The 25431-nt window shown below is 41.7% G+C and overlaps 1 protein-coding gene across 2 annotated transcripts in view; it reads right to left on the bottom strand.

Annotated features, from left to right (window-relative positions):
* LOC311110979 (arginyl-tRNA--protein transferase 1-like) overlaps window positions 1-25431 on the bottom strand; it is a 183068-nt gene that overhangs the window by 131788 nt on the left and 25849 nt on the right. For both annotated transcript variants that reach the window (XM_084153638.1, XM_084153637.1), the window contains exon 5: window positions 21922-22119. In XM_084153638.1, coding sequence (XP_084009764.1) covers window positions 21922-22119 — 198 coding nt within the window. The remainder of the gene's footprint in view (window positions 1-21921; window positions 22120-25431) is intronic.

The following is a 25431-nucleotide window of genomic DNA, read 5'->3' as shown; positions in this document are numbered from 1 at the left end:
AGGCCACCAGAAATAAAATTGTAGACCTGCACCAGGCTGGGAAGACTGAATCTGCAATAGGTAAGCAGCTTGGTTTGAAGAAATCAACTGTGGGAGCAATTATTAGGAAATGGAAGACATACAAGACCACTGATAATCTCCCTCGATCTGGGGCTCCACACAAGATCTCACCCCGTGGGGTCAAAATGATCCCAAGAACGGTGAGCAAAAATCCCAGAACCACACGGGGGGACCTGGGGAATGACCTGCAGAGAGCTGGGACCAAAGTAACAAAGCCTACCATCAGTAACACACTACGCCGCCAGAGACTCAAATCCTGCAGTCCCCCTGCTTAAGCCAGTACATGTCCAGGCACGTCTGAAGTTTGCTAGAGTGCATTTGGATGATCCAGAAGAGGATTGGGAGAATGTCATATGGTCAGATGAAACCAAAATAGAACTTTTTGGTAAAAACTCAACTCGTCGTGTTTGGAGGACAAAGAATGCTGAGTTGCATCCAAAGAACACCATACCTACTGTGAAGCATGGGGGTGGAAACATCATGCTTTGGGGCTGTTTTTCTGCAAAGGGACCAGGACGACTGATCCGTGTAAAGGAAAGAATGAATGGGGCCATGTATCGTGAGATTTTGAGTGAAAACCTCCTTCCATCAGCAAAGGCATTGAAGATGAAACGTGGCTGGGTCTTTCAGCATGACAATGATCCCAAACACACCTCCCGGGCAACGAAGGAGTGGCTTCGTAAGAAGCATTTCAAGGTCCTGGAGTGGCCTAGCCAGTCTCCAGATCTCAACCCCATAGAAAATCTTTGGAGGGAGTTGAAAGTCCGTGTTGCCCAGCGACAGCCCCAAAATATCACTGCTCTAGAGGAGATCTGCATGGAGGAATGGGCCAAAATACCAGCAACAGTGTGTGAAAACCTTGTGAAGACTTACAGAAAAAGTTTGACCTGTGTCATTGCCAACAAATGGTATATAACAAAGTATTGAGAAACTTTTGTTATTGACCAAATACTTATTTTCCACCATAATTTGCAAATAAATTCATTAAAAATCCTACAATTTGATTTTCTGGATTATTTTTTCTCATTTTGTCTGTCATAGTTGACGTGTACCTATGATGAAAATTACAGGCCTCTCTCATCTTTTTAAGTGGGAGAACTTGCACAATTGGTGGCTGACTAAATACTTTTTTTCCCCACTGTATGTATGTATGTATGTATATATATATATATATATATATATATATATACACACACACACACACACATACACAGTGGGGGAGAAAAAGTATTTAGTCAGCCACCAATTGTGCAAGTTCTCCCACTTAAAAAGATGAGGCCTGTAATTTTCATCATAGGTACACGTCAACTATGACAGGAAAAAAATCCAGAAAATCACATTGTAGGATTTTTAATGAATGTATTTGCAAATTATGGTGGAAAATAAGTATTTGGTCAATAACAAAAGTTTCTCAATAATTTGTTATATACCCTTTGTTGGCAATGACACAGGTCAAACGTTTTCTTTAAGTCTTCACAAGGTTTTCACACACTTGCTGGTATTTTGGCCCATTCCTCCATGCAGATCTCCTCTAGAGCAGTGATGTTTTGGGGCTGTCGCTGGGAACACAGACTTTCAACTCCCTCCAAAGATTTTTTATGGGGTTGAGATCTGGAAACTGGCTAGGCCACTCCAGGACCTTGAAATGCTTCTTACGAAGCCACTCCTTCGTTGCCCGGGCGGTGTGTTTGGGATCATTGTCATGCTGAAAGACCCAGCCACGTTTCATCTTCAATGCCCTTGCTGATGGAAGGAGGTTTTCACACAAAATCTCACGATACATGGCCCCATTCATTCTTTCCTTTACACGAATCAGTCGTCCTGGTCCCTTTGCAGAAAAACAGCCCCAAAGCATGATGTTTCCACCCCCATGCTTCACAGTAGGTATGGTGTTCTTTGGATGCAACTCAGCATTCTTTGTCCTCCAAACACGACGAGTTGAGTTTTTACCAAAAAGTTCTATTTTGGTTTCATCTGACCATATGACATATTCTCCCAATCCTCTTCTGGATCATCCAAATGCACTCTAGCAAACTTCAGACGGGCCTGGACATGTACTGGCTTAAGCAGGGGGACACGTCTGGCACTGCAGGATTTGAGTCCCTGGCGGCGTGGTGTGTTACTGATGGTAGGCTTTGTTACTTTGGTCCCAGCTCTCTGCAGTTCATTCACTAGGTCCCCCCGTGTGGTTCTGGGATTTTTGCTCACCGTTCTTGTGGTCATTTTGACCCCACGAGGTGAGATCTTGCGTGGAGCCCCAGATCGAGGGAGATTATCAGTGGTCTTGTATGTCTTCCATTTCCTAATAATTGCTCCCACAGTTGATTTCTTCAAACCAAGCTGCTTACCTATTGCAGATTCAGTCTTCCCAGCCTGGTGCAGGTCTACAATTTTGTTTCTGGTGTCCTTTGACAGCTCTTTGGTCTTGGCCATAGTGGAGTTTGGAGTGTGACTGTTTGAGGTTGTGGACAGGTGTCTTTTATACTGATAACAAGTTCAAACAGGTGCCATTAATACAGGTAACGAGTGGAGGACAGAGGAGCCTCTTAAAGAAGAAGTTAGAGGTCTGTGAGAGCCAGAAATCTTGCTTGTTTGTAGGTGACCAAATACTTATTTTCCACCATAATTTGCAAATAAATTCATTAAAAATCCTACAATGTGATTTTCTGGAAAAAAAATTCTCAATTTGTCTGTCATAGTTGACGTGTACCTATGATGAAAATTACAGGCCTCTCATCTTTTTAAGTGGGAGAACATGCACAATTGGTGGCTGACTAAATACTTCCCCCCCCCCACTGTATATATATATATATATATATATATATACACAGTGCATTTGGAAAGTATTCAGACCCCTTGTCTTTTTTCACATTGTTAAATACAAATCATTTTGGAATAAGGCTGTTTTTTTTATCCTCATCAATCTACGCACAATACCCCAAAATGACAAAGCAAAAACAGGTTTTTAAATGTATAAAAAAATAAACTGATATCACATTTACATAAGTATTCAGACCCTTTACTGAGTACTTTGTTGAAGCACCTTTGGCAGAGATTACAGCCTTGAGGCTTGGGTATGATGCTACAAGCTTGGTACACCTGTATTTGGGGAGTTTCCCCCATTCTTCTCTCCAGATCCTCTCAAGTTCTGTCAGGTTGGATGGGGAGCGTCACTGCACAGCTATTTTCAGGTCTCTCCACAGATGTTCGATTGGCTTGAAGTCCAGGCTCTGGCTGGGCCACTCAAGGACATTCAGAGAATTGTCCACGAAGCGTTGTCTTGGTTGTGTGCTTAGGGTCGTTGTCCTGTTGGAAGGTTAATTTACGCCCCAGTCTGAGGTCCTGAGCGCTCCGGAGCAGGTTTTCATCAAGGATATCTTTGTACTTTGCTCCGTTCATCTTTCCCTCAATCCTGACTAGTTTTCCAGTCCCTGCCACTGAAAAACATCCCCACAGCATGATGCTGCCTTCACCATAGGGATGGTGCCAGGTTTCCTCCAGACGTGACTCTTGGCACTCAGGCCAAAAAGTTCAATCTTGGTTTCATCAGACCAGAGAATCTTGTTTCACATGGTCTGAGAGTCCTTTAGGTGCCTTTTGGCATAACCCAAGCGGGCTGCCGTGCCTTTTACTGAGGATTGGCATTCGTCTGGCCACTCTACCTTAAAGGCCTGATTGGTGGAGTGCTGCAGAGATGGTTGTCCTTCTGGAAAATTCTCCCTTCTCCACAGAGGAACTCTGGAGCTCTGTCAGAGTGACCATCGGGTTCTTGGTCACCTCCCTGACCAAGGCCCTTCTCCCCCGATTGCTCATTTTGGCCAGGCGGCCAGCTCTAGGAAGAGTCTTGGTGGTTCCAAACTTCTTCCATTTAAGAATGATGGAGGCCACTGTGTTCTTGGGGACCTTCAATGCTGCAGAAATGTTTTGGTACCCTTCCCCACATCTGTGCCTCGACACAATCCTGTCTCGGAGCTCAATTCCTTTGACCTCATCGCTTTGTTTTTGCTCTGACATGCACTGTCAACTGTGCGACCTTATATAGACAGGTGTGTGCCTTTCCAAATCATGTCCAATCAATTGAATTTACCACAAGTGGACTCCAAGTTGTAGAAACATCTCAAGGATGATCAATGGAAACAGGATGCACCTGAGCTCAATTTCGAGTCTCATAGCAAAGTGTCTGAATACTTACGTAAATGTGATATTTCAGTTGATTTATTTTTATACATTTGTAAAGTTTTTGCTTTGTCGTTATGGGGTATTGTGTGTAGATTTGAGATAAAAAAATAAAAAAATAATCATTTTAGAATAAGGGGTAAGTGGAAAAAGTCAGGGGGTCTGAATACTTTCCGAATGCAGTGTGTGTGTGTGTGTACAAGGGGGTGGAGGTGACCGATGTTTATTCGGATTCCCATTAGCCTTTGCAGAAGTTGCAGCTACTCTTCCTGGGGTCCACAAAAAAAACTAATATGACAAGTCACAACACTGGTGTACAAGTACAGTCACCGAAATGTAAAATACAACAGTATACAAACAATAATAAAAAAATATTTTTTCTTAGTGTGTTTGTGTCCTCTCACAGTCGTTCCACAAGTTGTTGAATCTGTTTTGTAAAGGTCATTTTGCTGATTGCGTGAGTAATTGTAGATGGGAGTTCCATGCGATCATGGCTCTTTATAAAACTGTGCGTTGCCATGTTTTGGACTTGTACTATGAAGAGACCCCTGGTTGCATGTCTTGTAGTAGGGTATGTATGGCTGTCCTGAGATTAATGTTATTTGATTATACAGACAATCTGGAATGTCACAGTTAATATTTTTCAAAAACTAGAAGAGAAGTAGTTAATCTCTCATCAACCCTAACCAGGAAAGACTGGCATACATGTTGTTAGTTCTGTATGTGCAGATAAGGGCAAGGCGTGCTGCTCTGTTTTGCTGCACTTGACCATATTACTGGGCAGTAATCAAGATGGGACAAGACCAGAGCCTATTAAAGTACAGTTAATTATTGTATTTATTTTTGTCAAAGGCGGAACATCTTTTTATGACAGACATTCCCCTCCCCATCTTCACAACAACTTTGTCAATATGACTTGACCATAATAATTGACCATCCAATGTTATACCTAAGAGTTTAGCTTCCTCAACTTGCTCAATGGTCACACCCTTTATGTACAACTCCAGTTGAAGTTGAGGCCTTAGAGTGTTTTGAACCAAATACAATGCTTTTAGTTTTAGATGCACAGGTATTTAAGACCAGTTTGTTATTAATCACCCATTTTGATACTGACTGCAACGCCTTATTCAGTGAGCTCATTGGCTTTGGGTGCTGACATGTAGAGTGTAGAACATGCCCTGAGGGACACCGCACTGTACATATCTGATGTTAGAGAAGCTTCCATTGAAGAACACTCTGGGTTCTATTAGATAAATAACTCTCCAACCATGGGATGGCAGGTGATGTAAAGCCATAGCAAGTTATTTTTTTCAATAGCAATTTATGATCAGGTTGTGATGTTAAGGACAGGTTGTTAAACCCCAGTGCTCTCTGCCGCCTACGCCCCTGCCATAAATATACATGCCAACACCGCTGCTAGGCTAGAGGCTAGCACAGAGGGATGACGCAGCAACAAAACAACTTCTTCTCCTGGGAAACATCAAACTGTGTGTGGATGGTGCGAGAGAGAAAATCAGTCTGTATATCAGTTTTCTAGTGCTTGTATGCTACTTAATGAAAAGTGTGTTTGGATGATGAGGCAGGGCAGGGAGAGTGCTATAGATTTGATGAAGTGTTAACTGCTGGAGTGGGAGAATATGTCCTCCACAGGAACAGATCTGTCAGTTTCTTTACCAAGGCTGCACGCTCTGTCCTCGAGTACCTATTTTGTGTGACTGTGGGAGAGAATGCCTATCTGTGTGTGTTTTTTGTCTGCTAAAGAGGGGGTAAATGGTCTAGAGACGTGTGCGCACGCATATGCTTGTGCACGCGCAGTGTTTGCGTGGTCAAAGTTTTCTATCAAATGTTCTGCCCACAAATTTTCTATAGAATTGAGGTCAGGGCTTTGTGATGGCCACTCCAATACCTTGACTTTGTTGTCCTTAAGCCATTTTGCCACAACTTTGGAAGTATGCTTGGGGTCATTGTCCATTTGGAAGACCCATTTGCGACCAAGCTTGAACTTCCTGACTGATGTATTGAGATGTTGTTTCAATATATCCACATAGTTTTTCTTCCTCATGATGCCATCTATTTTGTGAAGAGCACCATTCCCTCCTGCAGCAAAGCACCCCCACAGCATGATGCTGCCACCCCCGTGCTTCACGGTTGGGATGGTGTTCTTCGGCTTGCAAGCATCCCCCTTTTTTCCTCCAAACATAACGATGGTCATTATTTTTGTTTCATCAGACCAGAGGACATTTCTCCAAAAAGTACGATCTTTGTCCCCATGTGCAGTTGCAAACCGTAGTCTGGCTTTTATGGTGGTTTTGGAGCAGTGGCTTCTTCCTTGCTGAGCAGCCTTTCAGGTTATGTCGATATAGGACTCGTTTTACTGTGGATATAGATACTTTTCTACCTGTTTCCTCCAGCATCTTCACAAGGTCCTTTGCTGTTGTTCTGGGATTGATTTGCACTTTTCGCACCAAAGTACGTTCAACTCTAGGAGACAGAACGCGTCTCCTTCCTGAGCGGTACGACGGCTGCGTGGTTCCATGGTGTTTATACTTGTGGACTATTATTTGTACAGATGAACGTGGTACCTTCAGGCGTTTTGAAATTGCTCCCAAGGATGTGGATGTCTACTATCTTTTTTCTGAGGTCTTGGCTGATTTCTTTTGATTTTCCCATGATGTCAAGCAAAGAGGCACTGAGTTTGAAGGTAGGCCTTGAAAAACATCCACAGGTACACCTCCAATTGACTCAAATGATGTCAATTAGCCTATCAGAAGCTTCTAAAGCCATGACATCATTTTCTGGAATTTTCCAAGCTGTTTAAAGGCACAGTCAACTTAGTGTATGTAAACTTCTTACCCACTGGAATAGTGATACTGTGAATTATAAGTGAAATAATCTGTCTGTAAACAATTGTTGGAAATATTACTTGTCATGCACAAAGTAGATGTCCTAACCGACTTGCCAAAGCTGTAGTTTGTTAACAATACATTTGTGAAGTGGTTGAAAGACGAGTTTTAATGACTCCAACCTAAGTGTATGTAAACTTCCGACTTCAACTGTATTTAGGAAAAGTCAAGGACAGCTTTACTGGTTCTCGTTTTATGTCTTAATACTAGAACCGTCATAGGCCAATGGCCACTGTTTTTTGATTTTGTAAATTTCCCTGACTTTTCTTAAATGTTTGTATTTTACACTGCTCATTTGTCAGAATTTTGAAATCACAAACAGAAAAGTATTTAGAGCATTTTTACCTGTCTTTTCACACCTATTCTTAACTTAACCCACCAAGACAATGTGCTGTAGGACGTTGGTACCCAGCCAGGCGCTAATGCATCACTCTCTCCTCACTGAATGAATGACAAATGGATGATTGGGCGATAATTATGCACCTTACTTAAATTGAATTTGGAACCACCAAAACTCTTCCTAGAGCTGGCTGCCCAGCCAAACTGAGCAATCGGGGGAGAAGGGCCTTAATCAGGGAACCCGATGGTCACTCTGACAGAGCTCCAGAGTTCCTCTGTGGAGATGGAATAACCTTCTGGAAGGACAACCATCTCTGCAGCACTCCACCAATCGGGCCTTTATGGTAGAGTGGCCAGACGGAAGCCACTCCTCAGTAAAAGGCACATGACAGCCCGCTTGGAGTTTGCCAAAAGGCACCTAAAGGACTCTCAGACCATGAGAAACAAGATTCTCTTGTCTGAGGAAACCAAGATTGAACTCTTTGGACTGAATACCAATCATCACGTCTGGAGGAAACCTGGCACCATTCCTATGGTGAAGCATGGTGGTGGAAGCATCACGCTGATGTTTTTCAGCGGCAGGGACTGGGAGACTAGTCAGGATCGAAGGAAAAATGAACGGAGCAAAGTACAGAGAGATCCTTGATGAAAACCTGCTCCAGTGCGCTCAGGACCTCATACTGGGGAGAAGGTTCACCTTCCAACAGGAAGATGACCCTAAGCACACAGCCAAGACAATGCAGCAGTGACTTCGGGACAAGTCTCTGAATGTCCTTGAGTGGCCCAGCCAGAGCCCGGACTTGAAACCGATCTAACATCTCTGGAGAGACCTGAAAATAGCTGTTCAGCGACGCTCCCCATCCAACCTGACAGAGCTTGAGAGGATCTACATAGAAGAATGGAAGAAACTCCCCAGATACAGGTGTGCCAAGCTTGTAGCGTCATACCCAAGAAGACTGGAGGCTGTAATCGATGCCAAAGGTGCTTCAACAAAGTTGAGTACATTTACATTTTCGTCATTTAGCAGACGCTCTTATCCAGAGCGACTTACAAATTGGTGCATTCACCTTATAGACAGTGGGACAACCACTTTACTATATATATATATATATATATATATACACATACAGTGAGGGAAAAAAGTATTTGATCCCCTGCTGATTTTGTACGTTTGCCCACTGACAAAGACATGATCAGTCTATAATTTTAGTGGTAGGTTTATTTGAACAGTGAGTGACAGAATAACAACAACAAAAATCCAGAAAAACGCATGTCAAATGTTATGACTTGATTTGCATTTTAATGAGGGAAATAAGTATTTGAACTTTTCTCTCAATCAGAAAGATTTCTGGCTCCCAGGTGTCTTTTATACAGGTAACGAGCTGAGATTAGGAGCACACTCTTAAAGGGAGTGCTCCTAATCTCAGCTTGTTACCTGTATAAAAGACACCTGTCCACAGAAGCAATCAATCAATCAGATTCCAAACTCTCCACCATGGCCAAGACCAAAGAGCTCTCCAAGGATGTCAGGGACAAGATTGTAGACCTACACAAGGCTGGAATGGGCTACAAGACAATCGCCAAGCAGCTTGATGAGAAGGTGACAACAGTTGGTGCGATTATTCGCAAATGGAAGAAACTCAAAAGACCTGTCAATCTCCCTCGGGCCTGGGGCTCCTTGCAAGATCTCACCTCGTGGAGTTGCAATGATCATGAGAACGTTGAGGAATCAGCCCAGAACTACACGGGTGGATCTTGTCAATGATCTCAAGGCAGTTGGGACCATAGTCACCAAGAAAACAATTGGTAACACACTACGCCGTGAAGGACTGAAATCCTGCAGCGCCCGCAAGGTCCCCCTGCTCAAAAAAGCACATATACAGGCCCGTCTGAAGTTTGCCAATGAACATCTGAATGATTCAGAGGAGAACTGGGTGAAAGTGTTGTGGTCAGATGAGACCAAAATCGAGCTCTTTGCCATCAACTCAACTCGCCGTGTTTTGGAGGAGGAGGAATGCTGCCTATGACCCCAAGAACACCATCCCCACCGTCAAACATGGAGGTGGAAACATTATGCTTTGGGGGTGTTTTTCTGCTAAGGGGACAGGACAACTTAACCCCATCAAAGGGACGATGGACGGGGCCATGTACCGTCAAATCTTGGGTGAGAACCTCCTTCCCTCAGCCAGGGCATTGAAAACAGGTCGTGGATGGGTATTCCAGCATGACAATGACCCAAAACACACGGCCAAGGCAACAAAGGAGTGGCTCAAGACGAAGCACATTAAGGTCCTGGAGTGGCCTAGCCAGTCTCCAGACCTTAATCCCATAGAAAATCTGTGGAGGGAGCTGAAGGTTTGAGTTGCCAAACGTCAGCCTCGAAACCTTAATGACTTGGAGAAGATCTGCAAAGAGGAGTGGAACAAAATCCCTCCTGAGATGTGTGCAAACCTGGTGGCCAACTACAAGAAACGTCTGACCTCTGTGATTGGCAACAAGGGTTTTGCCACCAAGTACTAAGTCATGTTTTGCAGAGGGGTCAAATACTTATTTCCCTCATTAAAATGCAAATCAATTTATAACATTTTTTACATGCATTTTTCTGGATTTTTTTGTTGTTATTCTGTCTCTCACTGTTCAAATAAACATACCATTAAAATTATAGACTGATCATGTCTTTGTCAGTGGGCAAACGTACAAAATCAGCAGAGGATCAAATACTTTTTTCCCTCACTGTATATACAGTGGGGAAAAAAAGTATTTAGTCAGCCACCAATTGTGCAAGTTCTCCCACTTAAAAAGATGAGAGGCCTGTAATTTTCATCATAGGTACACGTCAACTATGACCGACAAATTGAGAAAAACAAATCCAGAAAATCACATTGTAGGATTTTTAATGAATTTATTTGCAAATTATGGTGGAAAATAAGTATTTTGTCACCTACAAACAAGCAAGATTTCTGGCTCTCACATAGGGCTGAACGATTAATTGCATTCGCGATAATATCGCGATTTGACTGAACGCGATTTTCTAATCGCAACGTGCGCGATTTGAGGTGGTCACGTGACGCGACTTTTCATGCTGTCCAGCGCAATGGCCTCTTGCTCGACGGAACAGTCAGAAACTGACACAGCTGATACTTTAATATCGAAGAGGAACAGCACGTCGGTGGTGTGGAACTATTTTGGTTTTAAAAAAGAAGATGCTGAGCAGCGTCAGGTGTTGTGCAGAGCATGCCGTGCTCCGATTGCTACTTCACGGGGTAACACTACAAACCTGTTTCAGCACTTAAAAAAATACCACAAATCAATGCATGACAGTTGTATGACCAAAATGCCGAGCATCAGTGCGCGAGACAAGCCAAATACCTCAAGACAGGGATCACTGACATAAATGTTCGAAAGTGTCACTCCGTATGAACGTAATTCAAAACGGCACGGAGAAATCACTCGGACAATAACCGAGTTCATAGCCAAAGATATGATGCCTCTCAGCACGGTGACCAAGCCTGGGTTCATGGCATTAATACATACGCTTGATAAACGTTACAGTATACCCTCCCGCACATACTTCAGTCAGACTGCCATACCGGAGCTGTACAAAAAGTGCAAAGAGAAAGTCGCCGCGGAACTTAAAACGGTGGAGTTTTTTGCTAGCACTACTGATATGTGGTCAAGCCGCACAGCTGAGCCGTACCAGAGTCTTACAGTCCATTTTATTGATGAAGATTTCAACCTCAGAGCTCGCTGCCTACAAACTACCTACTTCCCAGACGATCACACAGGGGAAAATATTGCAGCCGGCCTGAGAGAAGGGCTTGTCAGCTGGGATCTCCACGAGGAGAATCACGTCTGCATCACGACGGACAACGCGTCGAATATGGTGCTTGCTGCGCGGCTTAATGAATGGACGAGGCTCCAATGTTTTGGCCACAGATTACATCTTGCCATTGGTAAGTTATCGTGTGTGTGTGTGTGTGTGTGTGTGTGTGTGTGTGTGTGTGTGTGTGTGTGTGTGTGTTTGTGTGTGTGCGCGAGTGCGAGAGAGAGAGATGCGTCGATTAGTAAAGCTGAATATACAAATATATATAAATGATATTATATAAATCGGATGGGATTAAATAAATTGATACTTCCACTCCTTTTCTAATATGTAAATTCATTTTACTTGCTTATATCATATGTCTGTCTGTGGTGGAATGCCCACCTGCATTTTTTTTCTTTTCTTGTTTTTGTTTTTTACATGTTTTTTTAGTGTTTATGAGAGAGAGAGAGAGAGAAAGAGAGAGAGAATTGACATGCAAATAAAGACCCTTTGAATTGAGAGAGAGAGAGAGGATGTGTTGTGGATGTGTGTATTTCAGAATTACAGCTAATTTGAGTGTGTAATAGTGAGAGCCTTGTATCAAAACTCAAATTGTGTGTAATACACTACTTTTTATTTCTTTTAGAAAATGCACTCAAAGATGACAGAGTGTCAAGGGCAACAGCACTGTGCAGGAAGCTGGTGGGGCACTTTTCCCACAGTTGGAAGAAGAAAGCAGCCCTGACGGAGGCACAGAGAGAGCTCAAACTCCCTGAGCACAACCTCATAACGGAGTGCCCAACAAGATGGGGTTCTAAAGAAATGATGATTGCCAGAGTGCTTGAACAGGCCAAAGCCATTTCTCAGGTATTGTCTGGAGATCGATATGCACGCTCCCTTATCCCAACCTGGCAGGATATTGACGTGTTGGAGTCGATTCACAAGGCACTGCATCCTCTACTGGAGTTTACTGATGCTCTTTCTGGAGAGGAGTATGTAAGCATCTCCTACCTCAAGCCAGTTCTCCACCTTTTTGCCACATCAGTCCTGGCTGAAGATGCTGAGGACACTGACCTGACTAAATCAATAAAAACCAAAGTCCTAGCATACCTCAATAACAAATATGGAGACCCAAACATCCAGGAGCTTTTGGATGTTGCCTGTTTCCTGGACCCTAGGTTCAAAATACAGTACATCAGTACAGACAACATCCCTGCTATCAAGACTCGTCTGAAGACAGAGATAGTAGACTTGGCACAACGTACATATCATTGGGTAAATAATTATGTATTTCACAAAAACAAAAATTTTCTGTAAAATCTAACTGGAAAACTAATGGCTGTTGTTTTCATCTAATAGGAGAAGAGGTCTCGTACTGAAACTGTTCAGATGCCTCAAAGTGCACAGTCCTTGGGGGAAAAGACGAAGAGGTCTCTTGGCAGTTTTTTCAAGACCAGTTCAGCCTCTCCTTCTTTGCCTGTAAATCTTGAAGATGTCGCAGAGGCAGAGATAAACAATTACCTGATGACTCCTACCATTGATGGAGAAGATGATCCATTGGCTTGGTGGAGGGTGCACAAGATCAGCTACCCACAGTTGTGCACCATGGCACGCAAGTATCTTTGTGTACCTGCTACAAGCGCTCCCTCAGAGCGTCTTTTTAGCACAGGAGGGAATATTGTGACTTGCACTCGCTCAGCCTTGAAGCCAGAAAAAGTCAATATTCTGGTTTTCTTAGCAAAAAACCTGTGAGCCACTGAGAACAGAACTGTTGGATAAGTATGGCTGGCAGTGCCATACTCGTAGTGAACTTTAGTCTGTGTGGTGTGTTATTGTTGTGTACTTGAGATAAGTGAGGCTCATCTATTTTATATTATAATATTCAAATCGTTTATAAAAAATAGTTTGTCTAAATTAAAAGTGCATTTCTCATTTTTTATTTATAACTTTATTTACTTTGATTTTACAAAATATTTTCAAAGCAAATTCCTTGTTTCAGTTGTGTGAAATGTTACTGACTTGGGAGCAGTAAGATACATACAATTTAAAATTATTTTTTTCTTAAGACTGTACCTTTTGCACACAGTGTTTACAAAGTTCATGCCTTTGTTTAAATTATTTAAATGCACAGTGGCAAAGCCACAGATGTTTCTGTAATGAGCAGTTCAATAAAAATGTCATTTATTTCAAGTCATACATGTTTGAATTTAATTCTAACAAATAGACCCAGCCTATGGGAAAGAACATTTCACACTAAATGTATATACTATTGTGTTGGTCATATTTAAATCATTCATTATGTTTTGTAGGGGAAAAAGGATAAATAAATTAAATCGCATATTAAATCGCAATCGCAATATTGGGGGCAAAAAATCGCAATTAGATTATTTTCCAAAATCGTTCAGCCTTACTCTCACAGACCTGTAACTTCTTCTTTAAGAGGCTCCTCTGTCCTCCACTCGTTACCTGTATTAATGGCACCTGTTTGAACTTGTTATCAGTATAAAAGACACCTGTCCACAACCTCAAACAGTCACACTCCAAACTCCACTATGGCCAAGACAAAAGAGCAGTCAAAGGACACCAGAAACAAAATTGTAGACCTGCACCAGGCTGGGAAGACTGAATCTGCAATAGGTAAGCAGCTTGGTTTGAAGAAATCAACTGTGGGAGCAATTATTAGGAAATGGAAGACATACAAGACCACTGATAATCTCCCTCGATCTGGGGCTCCACGCAAGATCTCACCCCGTGGGGTCAAAATGATCACAAGAACGGTGAGCAAAAATCCCAGAACCACACGGGGGGACCTAGTGAATGAACTGCAGAGAGCTGGGACCAAAGTAACAAAGCCTACCATCAGTAACACACCACGCCGCCAGGGACTCAAATCCTGCAGTGCCAGACGTGTCCCCCTGCTTAAGCCAGTACATGTCCAGGCCCGTCTGAAGTTTGCTAGAGTGCATTTGGATGATCCAGAAGAGGATTGGGAGAATGTCATATGGTCAGATGAAACCAAAATAGAACTTTTTGGTAAAAACTCAACTCGTCGTGTTTGGAGGACAAAGAATGCTGAGTTGCATACAAAGAACACCATACCTACTGTGAAGCATGGGGGTGGAAACATCATGCTTTGGGGCTGTTTTTCTGCAAAGGGACCAGGACGACTGATCCGTGTAAAGGAAAGAATGAATGGGGCCATGTATCGTGAGATTTTGAGTGAAAACCTCCTTCCATCAGCAAGGGCATTGAAAATGAAACGTGGCTGGGTCTTTCAGCATGACAATGATCCCAAACACACCGCCCGGGCAACGAAGGAGTGGCTTCGTAAGAAGCATTTCAAGGTCCTGGAGTGGCCTAGCCAGTTTCCAGATCTCAACCCCATAAAAAATCTTTGGAGGGAGTTGAAAGTCTGTGTTCCCAGCGACAGCCCCAAAACATCACTGCTCTAGAGGAGATCTGCATGGAGGAATGGGCCAAAATACCAGCAACAGTGTGTGAAAACCTTGTGAAGACTTACAGAAAACGTTTGACCTGTGTCCTTGCCAAATAAATTAGCAAATAAATTCATTAAAAATCCTACAATGTGATTTTCTGGATTTTTTTTTCTCATTTTGTCTGTCATAGTTGACGTGTACCTATGATGAAAATTACAGGCCTCTCTCATCTTTTTAAGTGGGAGAACTTGCACAATTGGTGGCTGACTAAATACTTTTTTTCCCCACTGTGTGTGTGTGTGTGTGTGATATATATATATATATCACAGTGGTGTGAAAAAGTGTTTGTGGTGTGAAAAACTGTTCAATGTTTTCGCCATTTGTGGATAATGGCTCTCCCTGTGGTTCGCTGGAGTCCCAAAGCTTTAGACATGGCTTTATAACCATTTCCAGACTGATGGATCTCAATTACTTTCTTTCTCATTTGTTCCTGAATTTCTTTGGATCTCCGCATGATGTCTAGCTTTTGAGGATCTTTTGGGTCTACTTCACTTTGTCAGGCAGGTCCTATTTAAGTGATTCCTTGATTGAGAACAGGTGTGGCAGTAATCAGGCCTCGGTGTGGCTAGAGGAATTGAACTCAGGTGTGATAAACCACAGTTGAGTTGTGTTATAACGGGGGGTCAAACACTTTTTCACACAGGGCGATGTAGATTTGGATTTTGTTTTCCCTTAATAATAACAACCTTCATTTCAAAACTGCATTTTGTGTTTACTTGTGTTATCTTTGACTAATATTTAAATTTGTTTGATGATCTGAAACATTTAAGTGTGACAAACATGCAAACAAATAAGAAATCAGGAAGGGGGCAAACACTTTTTCACCACTGTGTGTGTGTGTGTGTGTGTGTGTGTGTGTGTGTGTGTATATATATATATATACATACACACACACACACACAGTTGAAGTCGGAGGTTTAAATGCACTTCGGTTGGAGTCATTAAAACTCGTTTTTCAACCACTCCACACATTTCTTGTTAACAACCTACAGTTTTGGCAAGTCGGTTAGAACGTCTACTTTGTGCATGACAAGTAATTTTTCCAACAATTGTTTACAGACAGATTATTTCACTTATAAATTCACTGTTACACAATTCCAATGGGTCAGAAGTTTACATACACTAAGTTGACTGTGCCTTTAAACAGCTTGGAAAATTCCAGAAGATGATGTCATGGCTTTAGAAGCTTCTGATAGGCTAAATGACATCATTTGAGTCAATTGGAGGTGTACCTGTGGATGTATTTCAAGGCCTACCTTCAAACTCAGTGCCTCTTTGCTTGACATCATGGGAAAATCAAAAGAAATCAGCCAAGACCTCAGAAAAAAATTGTAGACCTCCACAAGTCTGGTTCATCATTGGGAGCAATTTCCAAACGCCTGAAGGTACCACGTTCATCTGTACAAACAATAGTACGCAAGTATAAACACCATGGGACCACGTAGCCGTCATACCGCTCAGGAACGAGATGCGTTCTGTCTCCTAGAGATGAACGTACTTTGGTGCGAAAAGTGCAAATCAATCCCAGAACAACAGCAAAGGACCTTGTTAAGATGCTGGAGGAAACCGGTACAAAAGTATCTATAGCCACAGTAAAACAAGTCCTATAATCGACATAACCTGAATGGTCGCTCAGCAAGGAAGAAGCCACTTCTCTAAAACCGCCATAAAAAAGCCAGACTACGGTTTGCAACTGCACATGGGGACAAAGTTCGTACTTTTTGGAGAAATGTCCTCTGGTCTGATGAAACAAAAATAGAGCTGTTTGGCCATAATGACCATCGTTATGTTTGGAGAAAAAAGGGGGTTGCTTGCAAGCCGAAGAACACCATCCCAACCGTGAAGCATAGGGGGGTGGCAGCATCATTCTGTGGGGTGCTTTGCTGCAGGAGGGACTGGTGCACCTCACAAAATAGATGGCATCATGAGGAAGGAAAATTATGTGGATATATTAAAGCAACATCTCCAGACATCAGTCAGGAAGTTAAAGCTTGGTCGCAAATGGGTCTTCCAAATGGACAATGACCCCAAGCATACTTCCAAAGTTGTGGCAAAATGGCTTAAGGACAACAAAGTCAAGGTATTGGAGTGGCCATCACAAAGCCCTGACCTCAAGCCTATAGAACATTTGTGGGCAGAATTGAAAAAGCGTGTGCGAGCAAGGAGGCCTACAAACCTGACTCAGTTACACCAGCTCAGTCAGGAGGAATGGGCCAAAAGTCACCCAACTTATTGTGGGAATCTTGTGGAACGCTACCCGAAATGTTTAAAGACAATGCTACCAAATACTAATTGAGTGCATGTAAACTTCTGATCCACTGGGAATGTGATGTAAAAAATTAAAGCTGAAATAAATCATTCTCTCTACTATTATTCTGACATTTCACATTCTTAAAATTAGTGGTGATCCTAATTTACCTAAGACAGGGAATTTTTACTAGGATTAAAAGTCAGGAATTGTGAAAAACTGAGTTTAAATGTATTTGGCTAAGGTGTATGTAAACTTCTGACTTCAACTGTATATATACAGTGGGGAGAACAAGTATTTGATACACTGACGAATTTGCAGGTTTTCCTACGTACAAAGCATGTAGATGTCTGTAATTGTTATCATAGGTACACTTCAACTGTGAGAGACGGAATCTAAAACAAAAATCCAGAAAATCACATTGTATGATTTTTAAGTAATTCATTTGCATTTTATTACATGACATACGTATTTGATCACCTACCAACCAGTAAGAATTCTGGCTCTCACAGACCTGTTAGTTTTTCTTTAAGAAGCCCTCCTGTTCTCCACTCATTACCTGTATTAACTACACCTGTTTGAACTCGTTACCTGTATAAAACACACCTGTCCACACACTCAATCAAACAGACTCCAACCTCTCCACAATGGCCAAGACCAGAGAGCTGTGTAAGGACATCAGGGATAAAATTGTAGACCTGCACAAGGCTGGGATGGGCTACAGGACAATAGGCAAGCAGCTTGGTGAGAAGGCAACAACTGTTGGCGCAATTATTAGAAAATGGAAGAAGTTCAAGATGACGGTCAATCACCCTCAGTCTGGGGCTCCATGCAAGATCTCACCTCGTGGGGCATCAATGATCATGAGGAAGGTGAGGGATCAGCCCAGAACTACACGGCAGGACCTGGTCAATGACCTGAAGTGAGCTGGGACCACAGTCTCAAAGAAAACCATTAGTAACACACTACGCCGTCATGGATTAAAATCCTGCAGCGCACGCAAGGTCCCCCTGCTCAAGCCAGCGCATGTCCAGGCCCGTCTGAAGTTTGCCAATGATCATCTGGATGATCCAGAGGAGGAATGGGAGAAGGTCATGTGGTCTGATGAGACAAAAATATAGCTTTTTGGTCCGAACTCCACTCGCCGTGTTTGGAGGAAGAAGAAGGATGAGTACAACCCCAAGAACACCATCCCAACCATTATGCATGGAGGTGGAAACATAATTCTTTGGGGATGCTTTTCTGCAAAGGGGACAGGACGACTGCACCGTATTGAGGGGAGGATGGATGGGACCATGTATCGCGAGATCTTGGCCAACAACCTCCTTCCTTCAGTAAGAGTATTGAAGATGGGTCGTGGCTGGGTCTTCCAGCATGACAATGACCCAAAACACACAGCCAGGGCAACTAAGGAGTGGCTCCGTAAGAAGCATCTCAAGGTCCTGGAGTGGCCTAGCCAGTCTCCAGACCTGAACCCAATAGAACATCTTTGGAGGGAGCTGAAAGTCCGTATTGCCCAGCGACAGCCCCGAAACCTGAATGATCTGGAGAAAGTCTGTATGGAGGAGTGTCCCAAAATTCCTGCTGCAGTGTGTGCAAACCTGGTCAAAACCGACAGGAAACGTAGGATCTCTGTAATTGCAAACAAAGGTTTCTGTACCAAATATTAAGTTCTGCTCTTCTGATGTATCAAATACTTATGTCATGCAATAAAATGCAAATGAATTACTTAAAAATCATACAATGTGATTTTCTGGATTTTTGTTTTACATTCCGTCTCTCACAGTTGAAGTGTACCTATGATAAAAATGACAGACCTCTACATGCTTTGTAAGTAGGAAAACCTACTTGTATAAGTAGAAAATACTTGTTCTCCCCACTGTATATATAAATAAATGTAGCATTACATTGTAGCATTTAACCATTTCACATCTCATCAAGACTGGAATGAACTGGCTCACTCTCTAACACACACAAAGTTACAGTGAGCAGTGGCAACCCCTAACTTTAGGGAGCCATGTTACGAAATAATTACAGCTTCACCATCCCTCCCACATACTTTTGCACCTCTCTCCATCTGAACTACCTCAAACTGCACCTATCATACAGAGGAGGAAGTGAGTCTTCTCCAATGTTGGAAAATGTTTCAGAGAGGTGGGCCAGTGGGACGAGGGAGTGGAGGAGGAGAAGACCTGGGGTGCATCCCAAATGGCACCCTATTCCTTATATAGTGCACTACTTTTTGACTAGAACCCTATAGGCCCTGGTCAAAAGTAGTGCACTAAGAAAGGAATAGGGTGCCATTTCACAAGCAGCCCTGGCTCTTCCTTTGGGGAGCTCCATACAAAATCCTCCCTGCTTCCGCTCTGGCTGGACTTCCAGTAGGGGCTTTTTCTGAGAGGGGGAGGGGAACATGGCATAAGTCTTCCTCATCTCTACTGTATCCGTTACACAGAGGTGTCGTGAACATACCTGCCCCCCCTTGGCCTTGTCTGTGCTTATATCCGTGTCTAGGCTTACAGTACACTACCAGGTTTTCCTGGTTCACTGTGTATGCAAGGGCTTATATGAACGAGAATGTGGGCCTATTTTGACTGAGTGTGAGAGTGACTGTGGTATGTTCCAAATGGCACCCTATTCCATATATAGTGTAATTATTTTGACCAGAGCTATGGGCCCTGGTCAAAAGTAGCGCACTACATAGGGAATAGGGTGCCATTTCAAATAAAATGTTATTTGTCACGTTTCGTAAACAACAGGTGTAGACTAACAGTGACATGCTTACTTATGGGCCCTTCCCAACAATGCAGAGAGGAAATAATAGAAAAATAATAACATGGAATAAATACACAATAAGTAACGATAAATTGGCTATATACACACAAGGTACCATTAAGGTAGATATGTACAGTGCCTTCAGAAAGTATTCACATCCCTTGACTTTTTGTGTTACAGCCTGAATTTAAAAAGGATTAGGTTGATATTTTTGGTCACATATATGTTTTGAGAAAATGTTACAAATTAATTAAAGAATTCAACCCCTTTTTTATGGCAAGCCTAAATAAGTTCAGGAGTAATGCTTAACAAGTCACATAATAAGTTGCATGGACTTGGTGTGCAATAATACTGTTTAACATGATTTTCTAACGACTACCTCAGCTTTGCAGCCCACACACAATTAATTATCTGTAAGGTCCCTCAGTCGAGCAGTGAATTTCAAACAGATTCAACCACAAAGACCAGGGAGGTTTTCCAATGCCTTACAAAGGGCACCTATTGGTAGATGGTAAAAATAAATAGCAGACATCGAATATCCCTTTGAGCATGGTGAAGTTATGAATTACACTTTGGATGGCTGTGATAGGAGAAAACGGAAGATGGATCAACAACATTGTAGTTACTCCACAATAGTAACCGAATTGACAGAGGGAAAAGAAGGAAGCCTGTACAGAATACAAATATTCCAAAACATGCATCATGTTTGCAACAAGGCACTTCAGTAATACTGCAAAAATGTGGCAAAGCAATTAACTTTTTGTCCTGAATAGAAAGTGTTGTGTGTTTTGCATTTGCCCCAAACATTACTAAGTACCCCTCTCCATATTTTCAAGCATAGTGGTGGCTTCATCATGTTATGGGTATGCATGCTTGTAATCGTTAAGGACTGGGGAGTTTTTCAGGACAAAAAAGAAATGCAATAGAGCTAAGCACAGGCAAAATCCTAGAGGAAAACCTGATTCAGTCTGCTTTCTAACAGACACTGGGTGACAAATTCACCTTTCAGCAGGACAATAACCTAAAACCCAAGGCCAAATCTACACTGGAGTTGCTTACCAAGAAGACAGTGAATGTTCCTGAGTGGCCGAGTTACTGTTTTGACTTAAATCTACCTGAAAATATGGCAAGACCTGAAAATGGTAGTCTAGCAATGATCAACCACCAATTTGACAGCTTGAAGAATTTGGAAATAATAAAACTGGGCAAATGTTGCACAATCCAGGTGTCGAAAGCTCTTAGAGGCTTACCCAGAAATACTCACAGCTGTAATCGCTGCCAAAGTTGCTTCAAAGAAACTGACTCAGGGGTGTGAATACTTGTGTAAATGAGATGACCATTTCATTTTCAATAAATTTGCAAACATTTCTAAAAACATGTTTTCACTGTCATTATGGGGTATTGTGTGTAGATGGGTGAGAAATCTATTTAATCAATTTTGAATTCAGGCTGTAACAGCAAAATGTGGATTAAGTCAAGGGGTATGAATACTTTCTGAAGGCACTGTACATAAACGTAGGGGTTAGATATTTTGGACATACCCAGAGAGAGAGGGCCGTCATAAGCTGAAATACGAGCAGTTATATGTAGCGCTTCCCTCACCTGATCAGAGTTTATTATGTATTAATTTACTCTGAATTTTGTTCATTCATTACAATTTGTCACTGTGGTGTGTCTCAGGATATCCTGCAATTGAACTGAGGGGAACTGAAGGGAGAGCTTGTGATCCATTAAGCCTCATTCATGAAAATTACAGCTGAAACATCGGCTCCATTCATACGACTCAGAAGCAATAAAGAAACAGACTATATTCATAGGTGACTGCTGCCACCTGCAGTCCATATGGTGAACTTCATTTATTCATTCTTTCTAGAGAAATCATCTTTCATGAAAAGGACTGGGAGCAGAGGTTGTGCATCCTTACACCTATGCAACCTAGATGAGAGCTAGATCCTGAGGGGTGACGATGTAGCCTAATATACACTATTCTTGCACATTGTAAGCAAGCAAATGACCCAGCCAACATGAGAGTCCAGCTTATTTAACCAATCAAAGAAGACCATTCTCCACTGCAGGTTAACGCAATTAACTCTCTTAACTTCCTGCTTTTAGACTCACCTGGTTTGGGGGTTGTTTCTGGTCCTCTCCCGTCTGGGACAGACACTGGGTCTTTTCTGGCTGTTTCAAACTCGGCTGGTGTGGAGTCTCCCTCCTCAGTCTGAATGGCTGTGACCACAGGACTCTCCACCTCAGAGTGACAGACTTTAGCAGGGCCGTGCAGTCCTCCCTCCTCACACAGCGAGACCATGGGCTCCCCTGAACAGCACAAAGCCACAATCAGTTAGTACTGATACATAAATCAGTAGGTACTACAGTGAGGACTGACTGTAAACGGTCAGGCTGGTTAAACCAGAACAAGTGAAAAAAATAGTGATGTTCAGTCTGGTTTAGCCAGGCTAATACAGAATAGGGATGGGCATTTGAAATAATTTCACTGTTCAAGTACTCTTGTTAAATTATGTTCGAGTCAAGAATACTGAGAGCATGTTTATGTAAATTCTACACCATTGTTATCATTAGGCTACACCTTTCATTATGATTTCAATTACAAAAACCATGTGCATTTTTAGATATACAGTGCTTTCAGAAAACATTAACATACCTAGACTTTTTCCACATTTTGTTGTGTTAGAAAGTGGGATTTAAATGGACTTCTCAACGATCTACACAAAATACTCTAATGTCAAAGTGGAAGAAAATGTCTAACACACACACACACACACACACACCTTGATTAGATAGGATAAGCATACCCATTAAGCCCACTTCCATCTTTGGATTCAAATAAAAAATAAACATTTTCTGCTGTTTAATGTTTCAACCAATTCATCTGGTTATTATCTACATAACAGTTTTTACTCTAAGCTAATCAGGTGTTGTATTATTAAGTTAGACAGTTGTGTAACATTTTTAAATGCATTGTGTCTTATTTTACTGTTGAATGAACATTATTGTTATACATAATGCTATTTTTATAAATTGGACATTTATCTCAGGTAGGCTTAAAGGGTACAGCAGCACAAAAATCACTCCCTCTATACAGAACGGGAATAAATATTGTTCAATATGATCAATACTAACTTTGCATAATATTGCAGTCTATAGTGTATATTTATACCGCAAATATTTAAATGAGTAGATTTGCTATTCTGTCTTTTTCACCATAAATCACTGTTGTTTCAATTAAGCCCGGTATGCTCCTAGTAAGCCTGGTTTGCATGGAAACACATGGGGCTAGTGTTGATATCCCTAATATTCAATGAACATGAGCATAAATGTTTGTTCAGATTTAAGTTGATTAAAACAAATTACAGCTATGCATATTATGCATCTAGCCATGGTGCCTTTACCAAGATTAGAAACAACTAGAAACCTCTGTACTCTCTCCAAGACGTTTTTGAGTGGAGATGTAGTCATTGATGCAGAGAGAGAAGAACAGATCAGGGTTGAGGACCTACAAGTGGTGGTCAGAAATGCAAACAAATGAGGGACAAGAAGATTAGTATTGGGTGCCTACTCATGCCCTTTTGGGTGTGGGCATTGTCATATTGTTGTTAGGACTGGGCTATATGGCCTAAAAATTATCTCAATTATTTTCACATTTATGGGCGATTCACGATATGTCTAAAAAAGATTTATGTTCTCTAAATAAGCATTGTTGTACAATTAAAAAGGTAAAATACACTGCATTTCAAACAGTCAGCAATAATCTAATGAATTCAGGGTTTGTGATGTTATATCTAGGCTAAATATAAGCCTTCCACAACCATAAAACCCATTAATAATTTTATTTTTTTTGCAAAATATTTTAACCTGCTTTTTTTTGCAATAATCATTGATCTGGCTTTCAAGTCTATAAAATGCCCTTTTTTGTTACCAATTGAACTAGAACCATGCATAATGCACATTCACAAATAATGACTAACTTCTTGTAGAAGGCATTAGGCTATAGAAAATGAACACAGGTCTCATAGACAACCTCTCTAGCCCACATGCTAGTGATTAGCCAGCTACTCTTTAGATTTCTAGTTTAGCCAACATGGATCTATTTGCTAGCTAACAAAGGTTGAACAGTTGAATTGTTATGAACACACCCTTCTGTCTGTCGCCAACTATTTGAAAAGCATGTTAGCCTGTCCACTTTGTTCAGATGTTGAAAACAAGTGGCCCTACTTTATTTCTCAGAATGAGAACTAGTTGCCAATTCCATATAATTGTGTTTTATACTTATTGCACATTTATAAAACACAGACTAGACAGCTAGTATAACAGTCTTTGGCTAAAATGCTGCTAGTGGTACATGGTACCCCAATGCCGCGTGCCACAAACTGAGCATTCATTTTCCAGAATCAATGTTCATTGATGCTCTCGTTTGAGTAGTGTCTGCTCTGCGCGCAATTTGAGTAGGTGAGTCATAAAAAGGGTATCTTCAGAAAAGTTAACTTCTCCTCTATTACAGTAAAATAATGTCTCAATGTGTTTGTGTCCATATGATCGATTCTGTTGGACCAAACCTCAAATAGAGAATTGAAACCACTTGTCAGAGAGGAAGATGTGATCAACTTTGCTGGCGTGAGAGGTAGCGGGAGAGACTTGGTGTGTGTAAACAAAGGAAGAGGCGAAGCTAAAATATGTCAAAAATAAGCCCAATGCATTTCTACAGGCTTATTTTGGACCCAAACTTGTCGCCTGCCTTCCCGTCTTTGGGACAACGACCTCCACCGTTAGGGCGGAGACGTGCATCTTTTCATTATATACAGATCTCTGGTGTAAATGGGAAGGTGCACAGAAGGAGAGAAAGAGACGAGACCAAAAATACAACAAGAGAATAAACTGACATAAAAGCTCAGCAAAACCTCGATTCTTGCGATACAGGCATTTGGAATATTGCGCAAAAACATACATTTGAATTAATCGAATTAATTCGATATATCGCCCAGCCCTAATTGTTGTCCTTCTTTCATCCAGGCGATTCCATTTTTTGTCCACCACCTGTACTTTTGTAATAGAACAGACTTTGAAACAGTCTTCAGATATGCTTTAGGAAAACAAGTTGAACTAATTAACAAGAATAGCAGTACAGCAAATGTGATTCAGCTTTCAGATAATTCATTGAAAGTTGTGTTATGGTCTTTGTGCGTGGCATCTTATACACAGAGGGCCGATGTGGGTGGAGGTTTTTGTTCTAACCAAGCAATAACTCATAATTCAACTAATCATGTCTTGAATTAAGTCTATGATAAGTTTACTAGTTGAATCAGGTGTGTACTGGTCGGCAAGAACAAAAGCCTAAGTCCACATTGATCTCTGTGGATACGGTTGGACACCCCCCTGTTATGAGTGCTACTTTCATGATGAATAGTAATGATCAGTTTATTTTAACTTTAGGGGAGATCGATATAACCTAATTTTATATAAAACGTCAGTTTGTAAGTTTTGAACATTTGGAAATTTATTCAAATTGATTATTTAAGAGGTGGGCTTATTTGGAAGACCCATGGGCTTAAAAGGGTACCTTCGGTAACCATTAAGACCAGTCCAGACTTTTCACATATTTTATCAAATATT

This window comes from Coregonus lavaretus, assembly GCF_964263955.1.
Source record: "Coregonus lavaretus genome assembly, chromosome: 36".
NCBI lineage: Eukaryota > Metazoa > Chordata > Actinopteri > Salmoniformes > Salmonidae > Coregonus > Coregonus lavaretus.
The sequence above is the reverse complement of the archived record's forward strand: the minus strand, read 5'-3'. Positions and strand labels throughout refer to the sequence as shown.